General features: G+C 39.9%; 1 protein-coding gene across 1 annotated transcript in view; it reads left to right on the top strand.

Annotated features, from left to right (window-relative positions):
- Positions 1-12,713, top strand: part of SLC38A6 (solute carrier family 38 member 6) — a gene marked incomplete at its 5' end in the record, with an annotated part of 37,910 nt that extends 25,197 nt beyond the window's left edge. The window contains 6 exons of the mRNA XM_010712060.2: positions 1,102-1,181; positions 1,825-1,925; positions 4,646-4,770; positions 5,567-5,711; positions 5,825-5,919; positions 7,141-12,713. Of these exons, the coding sequence (XP_010710362.2) occupies positions 1,102-1,181; positions 1,825-1,925; positions 4,646-4,770; positions 5,567-5,711; positions 5,825-5,919; positions 7,141-7,218 (624 nt within the window). The remainder of the gene's footprint in view (positions 1-1,101; positions 1,182-1,824; positions 1,926-4,645; positions 4,771-5,566; positions 5,712-5,824; positions 5,920-7,140) is intronic.
- Positions 12,714-13,459: the final 746 nt, after the last annotated feature.

Genomic DNA, 13,459 nt, shown 5'->3' with positions numbered 1-13,459 from the left:
AACTGCCTGGGTATAAATTTCATTTTTTCTTATCTGGAGCTAATTCTTCAGTCCTAGTGCAATCTTATGCATTTCATTGCATGTCAGCTCTGGTATTTGTTAATTAATGTGGCTTTTAAATTACATCATCACCCAACAAGGCTTGCAGGAGGGGGGCTATCATATAGAGCTCCGGTTACTTTGGGGTAAAGAGAATGGGGAGAAAAAGAGGAAGAAGTTTGAGATAGGTCTGTAGCATATTGGAATTCAAGTGGGCCACGGTTGGTAACATTTGTCTGAAAGAACAAAATCTAACACTCCAACCCAAAAAAACCACCCAAACATCAGACAAATGTTAAATGCAGATCAAAGAAGAAATTTTGCTTTGGTTGGAAACAAGAACGAGAGGATCCAGCTTTTTGTCTGGCCTTTGTGCTTTGTAGAATTTTGGAACTCATCTATGTTGCGTTTTGCCTTTTTCAATTTTATCAATTGAAAGTGGCATTTTTTTTTTTTACCAGCATGGGCCTTGTTGTAGTTTAGCTTATTCCACTTGGCAATTGAAGCAGGCTATACTGGATGATTCATCTCTTCTAATGTAAGGTTTTGAAATAATATACCACTAATTGTGTTTGGCACAATCCTAGTTACGTAACTGTCTTAAACCTTTAGATGATAAAGCACATTATGTTTTCTGGAAACTGTATCCAAGTATTTAAGAAGTAGTGAGAAAATAGGGAAGTCAGGGTAAGGGAGACAGTAATTTGACAGGTAGCTAAGAAAACTTAGAGAGTTTCATGCACAATATACCAGCCTTGGGGAAATTTCTACTCTTTTTACTTAATTATTTGTCTTCTCAGTTGTTAGTTTATTGACCTGCTGTCCAGTGACCTCTCCTGATCATGAAATAGTAAGCTAAGAACAATGCCAGAAGAGATGCTTGTTCAAGAGATCCAGTTCTACGTAACTCAGAGGCACCATTCTGTGTTACAGAGATTTCTCTTGAAGCATTAAATTGAATGATTTCCACCATCTTTCAAGGCTTGAACTGAATTCATCCAGATAATTTCCCACCCATCTGTAGTAACAAACAACTTACGAGGTGTTTATCTTCTATTTTAGAGTGCTTATGCAATACCAACCATGGCCTTCTCTTTTCTCTGCCATACCTCAGTCTTACCGATTTACTGTGAGCTCCAAAGGTAATGTATGAGAGCACATGCAATATTCAAATACAATGGGAGCATTCTGTTCTATTTTCCTAAATTAATCCTGAGTATTATATTTTCAAGTTAATGCCATCAAACACTGCAGCCTCAATCACCTTCATGTTTCTAATCTGCTCTGGCTTATCTTCTTCAACTGGAGAGAAAAACAGCAAATGTGGTTCTGTCACCAATGTCAGTACATTGTCTTGGCCATCTAGGGAAAAAAGGTCATTTACTAAGGTGCTCAGTAGTTCTTTTTTTCTTTATTATCTGTATTTCACTAGATTGTGTTTTTTTGGCCCAGATCCTGCATAAATTGCTATTTTTATTTTATTAAAAATCAAATAAACGTACAAATAAATTTCACTGGCAGGCATGGCAGAATTCCTTTCCAGCTGGGAACGGTGCTAGATGTCTGTGACAAGTGAATCTTCACTACGAGATAAAAAATACTTTAAAAAGAACCATGTTGCTGAGAGCACAATCTTCAGCAAATACTGTATGCCCCTAAATTACGAGGTTGCTTTCTCATAAAAGGCAGGCTGCTATGTTTTCTAATAATGTAGCTTACGTTGTGTTGAATGGTCCGTGATACAGATGAATCAACACTTTTTTTTTTTTTTCCTTTACGTTTCAGTCCATCCAAAAGTAGAATGCAGAATGTAGCTGTCACAGGAATTGGCTTGAGTTTCATAATTTACTTTATGTCTGCTCTGTTTGGCTATCTGACATTTTATGGTGAGTATATTTTTGAAGTATTCTCTAGAATGCAGTGTAATAGTAAATGATACATGCGTTGTCTTTAGTACTTCAGGCTTGCTTATGCATTAATACACTTGGATCCTCATAAATCTTAGTCCCATTAAGAATCTCTCAAACTGTTACAGTACCACTGACTTCTCAACATGTAAGTGCAGGGTTTATGCTCAAAAATACTCTGCACACAAGATATGAATGTGACCCATGACGAGCTAGCCCTAATGCTGGGGAGACATGAATTTTTGCAGGCATGCTTGTCCTGTCTGATACAGCTTAGGAACAAAGCATGTATTACCTCCTTGTTTTGCTTTTGGGTTTTTTACAAATTTATCAGAACCAGCACTAGCTATTTCACTAGAAATCTGCTGAAAGTTTTGTTCCTTTCCTAAAATAAAGCTTTATTGTAAGGGGTTGCACAAAATAAATTCTTCATTGTGCTTTTTTTTTTAAAATGTGTAAGATAAACACGGAAAAGAATTAACTGGCAACAAGAAACTCAGAAGGTCTGAGACAGATGAAGGAGCAATCTAATTTTGTGTCTTGGCTTCAGCGGAGGGCAGGGACAAAAGGCTAGGAAAGAAATTAAAAATGTAGAGCTCAAAGCTTTGAGTTGGGCTTCCCAGCACATGCTTCCTATCTTCAGTAAATTGCCTTGTGTGCATTTCCTGAGTCAGAAGTGGTGTCTGTCTGATGCACATACTGATCCAAGAATCAGAAGATCCACGTTTCTTAGAGATATCGCCAACACAGCACTTGAAGAATATACCTTTTTATTTTCCAAACAGAAGAGTGGGATATAAAACTGCCCTGACCAGTTCCATGGATATCTTTCAGTTCTAGAGCTGACATGATAACGTACTTCAGTGCCAGTGTTACAGCTGCATTTGGACTCTTCAGTACAGTTGGGTGCAGTTTTTCAGTTGAGTTCAAACATAAGTGAGGGGTGGTATTGCATTTTGCCAACACTCAGATGTCACAATTCTTATCTACATAGTGGCTTTTGTTTTTTAAAAGGTCCATCATAATTTTGGCAGAAGTAGGTGAGTGCCTCTTTTAAGGAACAATAAGACAACGATACTAACAGTACTAACAATACTACAGTAATGTTACTACAGCATACAGCAAGAATTTGGCTTTTAGAGGCTAAAAATTGCAAATTTGAGGGGAATTTTGCACCTTGTTTCCCAAGCATTACTGTATGTCTGATGTACCTTCTGAAAGCATTCTCTTGACACAGAATCCTTTGAAATATTAAGTGGGGGGTCTTGAAGCCCCTAGTAGCATATAGGCCACTATTACTGTTGCTGTTTCCATGTGACTTTGTAGGGAATTCAAACTCGAAGCATCACTCTGAGAGATTCAGCAGTCAGTTGTCTCCTGCAGACCATTTGTCTCCAGGTCACATCTCAGCAAAAATAAAATATAATAATTCATAGAAACTGACCCAGTTCCTATTACTTTCACTGCCATCAATTCTTTGAGGCAAAGCCCTTTGACTGCAGTCTTTTAGTCTGTGTCACTGTGAATATTTCTGGTTTTCTGAGCGTGATTTCTTTCAGTAATTCTTAGACTCAGGAGCCCCAAACACCAGAACCAACAGTGAATGTCTGCAAGAGATTACATTTTTCCCTTCCATGCTTCTGCTCCTTTTTTTAACTTTTTGGTTGTCTTGTTTAATTAACTTAGTTCTTTAAATAGGGGGAATCTGTTTTCTGTTCCTAAAATACCAGTCCAGGAAAATGTAAAACATTTTATTTTAAATTGAAAACAAAGAAGGAGTTCCTTCTTTGAAATGAGTCATATTTCATCGTTCTGTGGCTCAGAAGTTTTGTACTGTTTTCTGTGAATTTGAAACTCAATGCAGCGCCTGGACTTGGGTGGAAATTTGGTCTGTTCTGAAGCCCAACAAAGCACTCTGAGTGGGAGGAGCAGAGAGACCACTTCCAGAACTCTGACTTGCTCAGTGGAGTAGTAGTGCTGCTTACAGCATTGCTGAAGAGTTGTGATAGGAAGCTTAAGCAGCCCAGATGCATTTTGTTTGTTCATTAGTGAAGCCCCTTCTTAAGTTTCAGAGCCTTTGTCAAGGCTCAATCAATCGGCTCATCCTGACTTCAATTAAACCTACATTTTAATTTGTGACTAGTGCTTTTTGTTGTCTGTTTAAAATACTCCTATAGGAAATGTCTGAGGCTTGTGCATACTGACATCTGTATGTTTTCTTCAGTTCTTGGAGATGTTTTCAGCAGTTTTCTAGGTTTTACTTCTGCTGTTTGCTCATCCCTTCAGGCCACTAAAACTTGTCTTTTATTTTAAGTCTAGCTAACATGGTAAAATTCAGATAAGATTAAAAATTGCCTTATTAGTGAGTGGATTGAAAGTTTCAGAACCCGTATCTGCATGCTTGGAATTGCTTTCTTTTTAAGCCTTCCTTTTCCATATTTCCTTCATCTTCTCTTAGATGGCTTTTAGTTCAGCAGAGGCTCTACAGGATCTTGCCTCTTGCACGCATTGTTTTCTGTTTTCTCTAGGTTGCAAATCAGTTTGAGCTGGTTTATCAGTAGTGCTTATATACAGTCCCCTCCACTGTGCATTAGTCACAAGCTGATGGTCTGTTTGAATGTAAGCTTCATACATGTTGCTAAATACTTCACATTAATTCTCAAATGATTTAGAGGAGAATTCCTTTTTCTGCTTTTCAGACAAAGTGGACTCTGAATTGCTGCGAGGTTACAGCAGTTACCTGCCGCATGATACTGTCATCATGACTGTTAAACTGGCCATACTGTTCTCTGTGCTTCTGACAGTCCCTCTAATCCACTTCCCAGTAAGTACTCCTCTCTGGCATAAGCAATGCTAACACTAATGCTTTGCAGGCTGTAGTATCTGAGACACGTCTAGTCCTGTGTATCTTATTCACTTGTCAAGTGATTGATCAAAGACCACATATTTGCATATGTTCCAAAATAACAATGAACTGCTAAGCTAATTTGTGCTCTAGAGACAGATTTCAGATTAAAACTAGGCCACAGCATTGTTTTTAATTTAGAGAATTCAGAACTTCTAAAGTTTATTTAGTTTGATTTTTTTTTTCTCCTAAATTGAGTTTTGCTGACTTAGGTTTAGATCCTTTCTGCACGCACGCACACACACACTTAGACTTGAAAACTCAATTTCATCGTAAATTGAAAACACATATTGACTTATTTCACTGCAAGAATACTGCCTTAGCTTATCAATTCCATGGTAGATTTGAGAGAATTCATTCAGTTATGAAAAATAAACCAAAACTAGTCAAAACTACATCTAGGTAAGTACACACATTACATACCAGTTGGCAGCACGCTATTGCCCCCAAACCTTTGCTTGTCCCAGCAGGAATTGTTCTCAGGACCAATGGCCACATGATAAATATTGCTTGAACTCTGAAGTTAATTCCATGCTACAGAGAGAAAAAGACGTAATTTAACTCTCATTAAATGATTTTTGCATTTCAAGTTAAAATGTTCTTTTGCATCTGGTATGGTAAAATTCTTTATACTCATTTGTGAAATTGAAATAAGATAAAAAAAAAAGTACATGTGTTCATTTACCCATTCAGTGTTTGTTTTCATTTCATGTAGGCGAGGAAAGCTGTCTTGATGGTGTTTTTCTCTTACCTTCCTGTGTCTTGGATTTGCCACATCCTTGTCACTTTAGTTCTGAATGCAGTCATTGTTTTGTTTGCAATGTATGTGCCAGACATTAAGAATGTATTCGGAGTAGTTGGTAAGTTGTTGTGGGTTTTTATTATTATCTTTCTCTTTGAGAAGTTCAGAATTACACTGAGCTAGTATGTTTCAGTCGTGCTCTGAGTAAAGTCTTATTTCTGGTTTTTGTAGGTTCAACCACATCGACATGTTTGCTTTTTGTGTATCCTGGACTGTTTTATCTTAAACTTAGCCGAGAGGACTTTCTGTCACCACACAAACTCGGGGTATGCTTTTTCTGTGCATGTGCTAATTGCATTTAAAGAGGCTCATTTTAGATACATTTTAATGCACTGGAGAGAACGTAATCTAATGGGCAAAGTTCCAGTTTTCAATGCAGTTCACAAAATCTGTGAGCGTTTTCTTTTATTGTTCACGTTAGCTCTGCTGTGTCTGAAACTTCTTTTTTACAAGACCTCTCCAAATAGCAGAGTGTCTGTATTCTGGACTGTAGATCTGAATACATGCTTTTCTCTATAGTTTTCAGATGTTAATTTTTAATCCAGTTTCTCTGTGGTTTTTACGCATTACTCTGATGTTGTTTGGGCAGCTGGAACAAAGCCAAACTGTTTAAGTGAAACAGTGTTTATGCTTGTTTTCTATTTAAGCCTTCTCAAAACCATGTTGTTTTTTTTCCTTTATGGTTTCTCTTTTGGCACATTTGGTTGAGTTCTAATTGGAATTTGTGCAGCAGCCTGCTTTTTGCACTGCAACTGTACTTGTCTTCTTTTTAGCTGCTACTCAGCCCGATGTCATGGCAGTGTCTCAAATCATGGCAGTCCAGGTTGGAAAAGACCGCTAAGATGCCCAAGTCAAACCCCAACCCATCCCCACCATGCCCACTGCCCACATCCCTCAGTGTCACATCTCTGTAGTTCTTGAACACCTTCAGGATGTTGACCCCACCACTCCCTGTGCAGCTGTGCCCCTGCATCACCACTCTTTCTGAGAAGGAATTTTTCCTAATATCCAAACTGAATCTTCCCCGGTACAACTGAAAGGTATTACCTCTCGTCCTAAAAATGGTGACAGAGTGCCTATGCTGCAACCATCTGCCATTGCTATGACTCATAGGACTGCTCTCATGTTGATGAAATAGGGAACCTGAAAGAAAATCCAGTGATGATGCTCTTTCAACCATTTTGAGTAAAATATAAATTAATTTTCTTCATTCATTCGCAGTTGTGTTTATTCAAGCAGATCTGTACAGTTCTCAGGTGAACAGTGCAAGTGAACCAAACCATTGTGAGAGTGCCCAGTGAAACTATCCCTGAGCAGACTTAGTTTCATTTCATTCTAAGCAGACACCTTGTGTTTGAAGACTTTTTTTGTGTTTGAAGAACTAATTTGCAGCATGAAAGATTATTTTAAAACACGCTGTTTAAACCTGTTCTTACACAATTTTTTTTATCTTCAGTAATACAGATTTTTTCCTTCTTTCTTCACAGGCATGTGCATTGGTTATTTTTGGCGTTTGTGTTGGTCTGCTCAGTTTAATTCTAATAATCCTCAATTGGATTAATTAGTAATGCCATGTGGTTACTGTCCAAAGTGAGCTTCAGGAGGACAGCAAGACCCAGAGATACGGACAGCCTACAGAAAGCACTGACAGCAACCATCTTCAGAACAAATAACACTTTTTCAGCCTGTTGGTGATGTTCCTTCATTACTCTTGAGTCTAAAATACTACTTAATGATGCTCTTGCGGCAGGTAAAAAGATCTCTTGATAATTCCTGCTGCACAAAGATGGTTTGGTGCACATGGTGAATGAATGCAGAACCTTAAGACAACTTTTCTTTTAAAGAGAATGAGGTGGATTTTAAATCAGTTGTGATGTGCATATAACATATTATCTTAGCAGTAGAAGACTGCTGTTGCTTTATAATTTCCAAAAGTTCAGCCAGTTGGTATTAGGAACTGACTGATTCCAAGTGTTTACCCTAATTTATCCTAATACAGATTCAGAGGCCGACCATCTTAGTCCGGTTTAATGGACACAGCATGATAACTGTATTCTTGTTTTATACCTCCTGTGTACTTGAATCATATTGAAGTAATTTTTAAATTAGCAGCTTTTGCCCATCCAACATAAGTTCTTGCAGCATTAGTGATTCTGTTTGTAGTTAATAATTGATCACTTTCAGTTAATTCAGTATTATTCAAATTACCTCAGTATTCCTGCCAGTGGGAGACTTTTTCTCTCTCACTCCCATTTCTACCAGCATTTCCTATTTGAAATAGAACATATCTGTGTTTTATGTACTGCTGTGTGTTTAGCCTTGAAAGGTGGCATTCTGCTGTCCTGAAGGCAAAGGAAATTTTATGTTTATGTCACCTTGATTTTTACCCCAAATCTCTAAACATTCACACACCCTTTTGTAATTGTAATTTTTTTCTGTCTAAATGAATCGTGAATGCAGTTTTCAACACCAGCTGGGCTTTGTTACATATGGTATGGGGTGCCACCACAGAAGTTCCTCATACCAGCCACTGCTTTCATTCTACTAATATCATGGTAAGCTTCCTTAAATTTGCTACTATCAGATGGAATCTGATGTCTTTAGAATAGCCTAATCTCTTGAGAGACTTTATACCCTGAAGAAGTTAAGCCTCCGCAGAAATGCCTTATGTAAAGTTCAGAAATCAGACCTCAGATTCAAACAGCAAGATTTAGAGAGTGGGAAAGTTCTTCATTATTTCCAGATGCAATATTTCTTTTAATTTAGCTTAGCACTTTTTCATCTGAGAATTGGAATGAGATACAAATGAAACATAGTAAATTAATTTATCTGTGTAACATGAAAGAAGCTAGTGTATGACATTTATGGAAGTGTTTCTGTCCGTAAGGTGAACAGTAAGTTAGTTGACTCTAGCTAGAAAATCCTGTTGAAACAGTTCTGTTAATATGTTGACATATGTTTTCTCATTTGAGATAGGGAAGATGCCCTAGAAACTGACATTTCCAACCTCTAAGCAGCAGGTCTGTCTTTCTTAAGCTCCTGTGCAAAACTGGGGCCAGAAACTAAAAGTAGAAATAAAGCTACAGCAAAATCATAGCTGTGCCGTTCCCAAAAGAACTTCTGCATATTTTCCAATGATGCAGGAGAGGCAGCATTCAGTCTTTTAAGTATTGATTTTTTATTTTTGTTAATGTTGTCACGATAGCTGGTAACTCAGCTCCTCACTGCTGGTGGCTGTAGAGCAACCTGAAAATTGATTTCAGCTTGGAAGGACTTCACTTGTAAGCTGACTGCCTTGGGAAAGCGTGGCTGCCTGTGCCAGTGGCCGCAGGGAGCACTGGGCTCTCCAGAAGAAGATGTGCCAAATTCAACATAACCCAGAGAGAATGCGCTTGATCCTTCCCTGTGTAATAGGGAGGAACAGAAAATAGCAGAGTTGGAACCACCATCTCTGTTCCTCAGCTGGCAAGCTATGCCTTCTCTGACTTCAGTGCCAGCAGATCACTCAACTCTTGGGATCTGTAAGATGTTTTTCCCTTTTGATAGATGGCCTGCAGGCACCCAGGTGGTGTTGGTGTGCAGTTGGTACTGCTTCAGGAATCCTTTTGCCTGAGGAATGTTCTTCTGCTTAGGAGTTTAATGCAGAAATAGACTCGAGTGATGAGGCATAGGAACTAATTCAGGAGTTTTGTTAGGATCCCCATTCTTTATAAGTCAGTACACTATATTCTAAAAAAGATTGCAGGCATTTTTATCACAGAGCTTCTACCTGGGGTTTCATGACACAAGGTGAGGTCACCACCAGAAACAGCATGTCCACTCCTGGGTAGATGCTCACAGCTTCTTTCTATGGCACTGGCATGGTGGTGGCTCCTGCTCAGTTTCTCTAGCAAAGAGAGAAACTGGAAACTCATCATCTTTCTCTGGAAAGATGATGAGTTATCTGCCAAAAACTGAATGAATTGAGCTCTTTGGGAACAGGAAAGGGAAGGAGGATGGACTTGGACTGCCTTTTTAAGGCCACAGCAGCCATTAGATCAGTGTTTTTCTCACACACCTCACTCTCCATCTTTGTGCACTTGGGATGCTTCTAACTTGAGAGCTCTCTGGCCTCCTGTGATCAAGGGGTTGGCCAGACAGTTTCTCAGCACTGTGTGAGTATCAGGGATTAGGGCTGTCCATCTTGCCTTTGTCCTTGCAGGTCACCCTTCCTTTTCAGTTCTTGACAACCAGGTGTAGCCCCTCCTGCCTGTGGCTGCCCTCTGATTGCTGTGTGCTCCCAGACTTTGTTGGCTGTAGGGATTCTGCCAGGCAGAGCATCTCTGGCAGCAGTGCAAAAACCTGAATATCTATTTCATATGAAGTGTACCTTGAGAAGTCAACGATAGCTGCAGATCAGGGAATGATTTTCTAACTGAACCAAAACTTAGGAAAACAGGAGACCTTACATTCACATCAGTGAACTGTAGATATATTTTGTAAGATGCTAGAAATTAGGAAGAATATTTCTTAGAATTGTGAGGTTTTATGAAAACCATTTCTCATATATCACGGTCTCGCAGCTTACTATTGAATAGTAGTTGTAAGACATCATTGCAGGCACTTTATTTTAAACTCTGAACAGCAGGACTTAATGTGGAAGATTTACATCATCTGTGAAGGTGCAGAAAGTTGGCAAGATTCTGCTGAGCTTTTGCTCTTTGTTTCTCCCAGAGAAAAAAACTGAGTCTGCCCTGCACTGCAATCCCCTATATCTGCACAGTTGGGTTTGTGTGCATCATGTTAAAAGATGGGGCTGAGAAAATGCTTGAAATAAGGTGTCGGTTTTACAGCTGATTCCTGTAATGCAATGGAAATTACTACATTATTGTTTTTAAGCTCTGGGTACATGAGCCAGGCTGTTAACTGACTGCTCTGGTAGGTAGCATTGGGCTGATGAATACCAGTGTGTGAAGTTAATGTTCCGTGAGGATGAAGGGAAGCAATTCGCACCTCTGCTGGAGCTCTATTATTACATTTTGGCTGTGGTGCAGAAGGGATGGAAGCACAGTGGTTTGCAGAACGCTGTTGTCTTCCATTTGCAAAAGAGTTAGAAATGCTGCTACTTTTAAGAAGGTCCTATGATGCGTAACTTAAAACCCGAGGAGAGGGGCAGAAGGAGAGAACTATTGCTGCTAAATTTAGGAAAAGGTGTGTTCATTTTCCACAATTCAGAAACAGAGTAAGGACACTGTTTTTAATCTTAGTCTTCCCCAGACTGTTTGTGCATTGTGTCCTGTAAGGGTTCACTACAGCAGTACGCAAGCATGAGTTCTGTTGAGCTCCACTCTCACACTCACATACTTCTAAATATATTTTTCTTTAAACTTGGATACAGATTTTTGTTGTTGTTGTTATATTTCCAGATTGGTGAATTTCAATGGTTCTGCTTTATTATGTGTATACCTTTTTATTTTCTGAAGCCTCGGCTAGAAGGATCCTTTAGCATTTCTGACCTCGTTTGGAAAGGTTGCCTTTCCCCAGCTGCATAAGGAGAACAATGTAAGAGATGAAAATGAGTCAGTAGCCTTTGATTTGTTTTCTCTCGTTCTCCTGTTTCCATTCCGTGCCCATCTAAAGGCTGCTCAGGTTTCAGATGCACTGTGGTTAGCTGGGCTGGAGGTGTCTCTTATAAACAGCATTGCAGAAGGGAGCACTGCACACAGTGCTTACAGCCTGTGTGTGCATTGTGCTCAGTGGTCATTGTTTATTCCCTTGTTTTTAAGCATCTTAATACTGATTTTCACTGCAGTTGTTTAAAATTCTCTCATGTCCCTCTGCAGTGTAAACGGAACCTCTGTGATACCGTCCTCTCCTCTCTGCCCCTCCTTTCACCTTCCCCTGGGCACGGAGGCACAACGGTGCAACAAGATCTCTGTGCTTGAGCTGCTAGGGCAGATGTTACATCCCACCCTGCTTGTAAACGTGTTATTTGCATGGGAGAGGATGCAGGCTTGTTCTTTATTGCTGTGTTTCTGACTGTGCACAAACGGTCGTTGTGGTGAGGATCTGGAAGTCACTGCTCTGAAAGCTGCAGTTCGTGGAGGCTGAGAGGACTCAGAGGAAGCATCTGCCCGTGTGTACCTCCTTTGGGCAGCAATAGAGCAGGTTATAGACCTGGGTGGGCCTGATCCAAAATGGCCAGTCTTTTTAAAAATAATTTCATAAAATTAATTTTTAGGATTATCTCATTGGAATATGGCAATTTTCATTAGCATCATCATGCAGATTCAGCAAGGCATACAACATGTGAGGACAGAGCTGTGCCTGTTCTGGATACAAGTGATCATTTCACCTTGAACACAGGTGTGTTGAGCTGGCTCCAACGCTCTTACAGAGCCAGAGTGAGGTTCTGAATTTGGAATTCTGCAAATTCAGCAGGCTGGCTTCTTTATTTTGCTTCCTATAAACAGTAGGAGGAGATGGACATTGTACCAATGCATCCCTGCAAAGACATGAAGATTAATCACGTTGTTTCCAACTGTCCCTACGTACAGAAATGAAGATTAACGTTAGCTCAGTAGTGGGCATCCTAATGCACTTTAATTAAAGCTTCAGCTTCAGGTCAGTCCAGGAGTTATAACATTGCTGTAGATTGCTGTAGAACTCCTCTCCTAATTAGATTTAACATTTAACACAGAATCATTGCTTTACATTGCCTTTGATGTTGAAAGCATTCATTATAGTTGTTCTGCATTGCATGGAGCTTTGGGACACATCTACTTCCCAATGACTGCCACTATCAGACAGTTTCCACTGTTGAAAAAAAGCTGCCTAATTTTTTCAGTTTGTGGTGATGTTTTTAGTACTTGTGTTTCAAAAGTGATCATTTAACTGTGCTTAATGTGGAATTGAAGTTTTCTTTTTTAAAAGAAGTCATCTGTATGTAAAAAATACCTCGTGAACGTCTGATCTGTGTGCCATGCATTTCCTGTTTTGAGTTCTTACTCCCACAGATTTCTATGGAGCAGCCTTGGCGTGTTCCAAGAAAAACAGAAAATAAAGAACAGTGTTTGCATAACTCGTTTGCTGCTCATCTTTGCTTCCTGTGCATAGTGTGGAAAGCAAAGTGAAGCCAGCGCTGCGCTCTGCTGTCGGTTCCAGAAGTGCAAATTTGTTGCTGTTACCCCAGCTCAGGCTGTAGCATCTCCATGGCCAAGGAAAGATGGATGACTGCTTGAGGAAACTGCCTGGGAACCACAGCATCAAGGAAGGGAAGGGCCTTCTGTGCTCCCTGACAGCTGTCCTGGCTGCTGACCTTTGTGTTACACACCCCTAAACCCTTCAGTATGAGGCAGTCCTGAACAGGGCAGTTATATGGACCAACCTCATTACTCTGCTACAGACTTGATTCCAGAGGTATAAGAATGGAAGTGTGCTCATTGCATGGAAACAAGCATCAGCAAATTTGTATCTCATTTGTAAAATTCCCCCCAACTAGAATTGGTACAAATGGCCTACAGCTGCATTTTTCATATGTGATGCAGAAATTGGTGCTGCCCTGCAGCAGATGTTCATATTTGTTGGTGCTGCTGAATGGGTTCTGTCCTGGCTTGGCCTTCCTCTTGCCTCCAGCATTGCCACTTGCATGTTCGTGGTTCACGCAGCAGCCCTGGGAAGCCAGGCAGCTCACTGCACCTGGTTTAGATTTAAGGCTTGTTTGCACATGATGTCACACTCCTATTGTCAGCGCAGCAAACATTTTGGGAAGGTTTGCATTGTTGAGTCTTCACAGTAATGCCTTAACCATCTGACTTGCATTTCAGT

The sequence above is a fragment of the Meleagris gallopavo genome, chromosome 5, assembly GCF_000146605.3.
Source record: "Meleagris gallopavo isolate NT-WF06-2002-E0010 breed Aviagen turkey brand Nicholas breeding stock chromosome 5, Turkey_5.1, whole genome shotgun sequence".
Lineage (NCBI taxonomy): Eukaryota > Metazoa > Chordata > Aves > Galliformes > Phasianidae > Meleagris > Meleagris gallopavo.
This window is presented reverse-complemented; position numbering and strand designations above follow the sequence as displayed.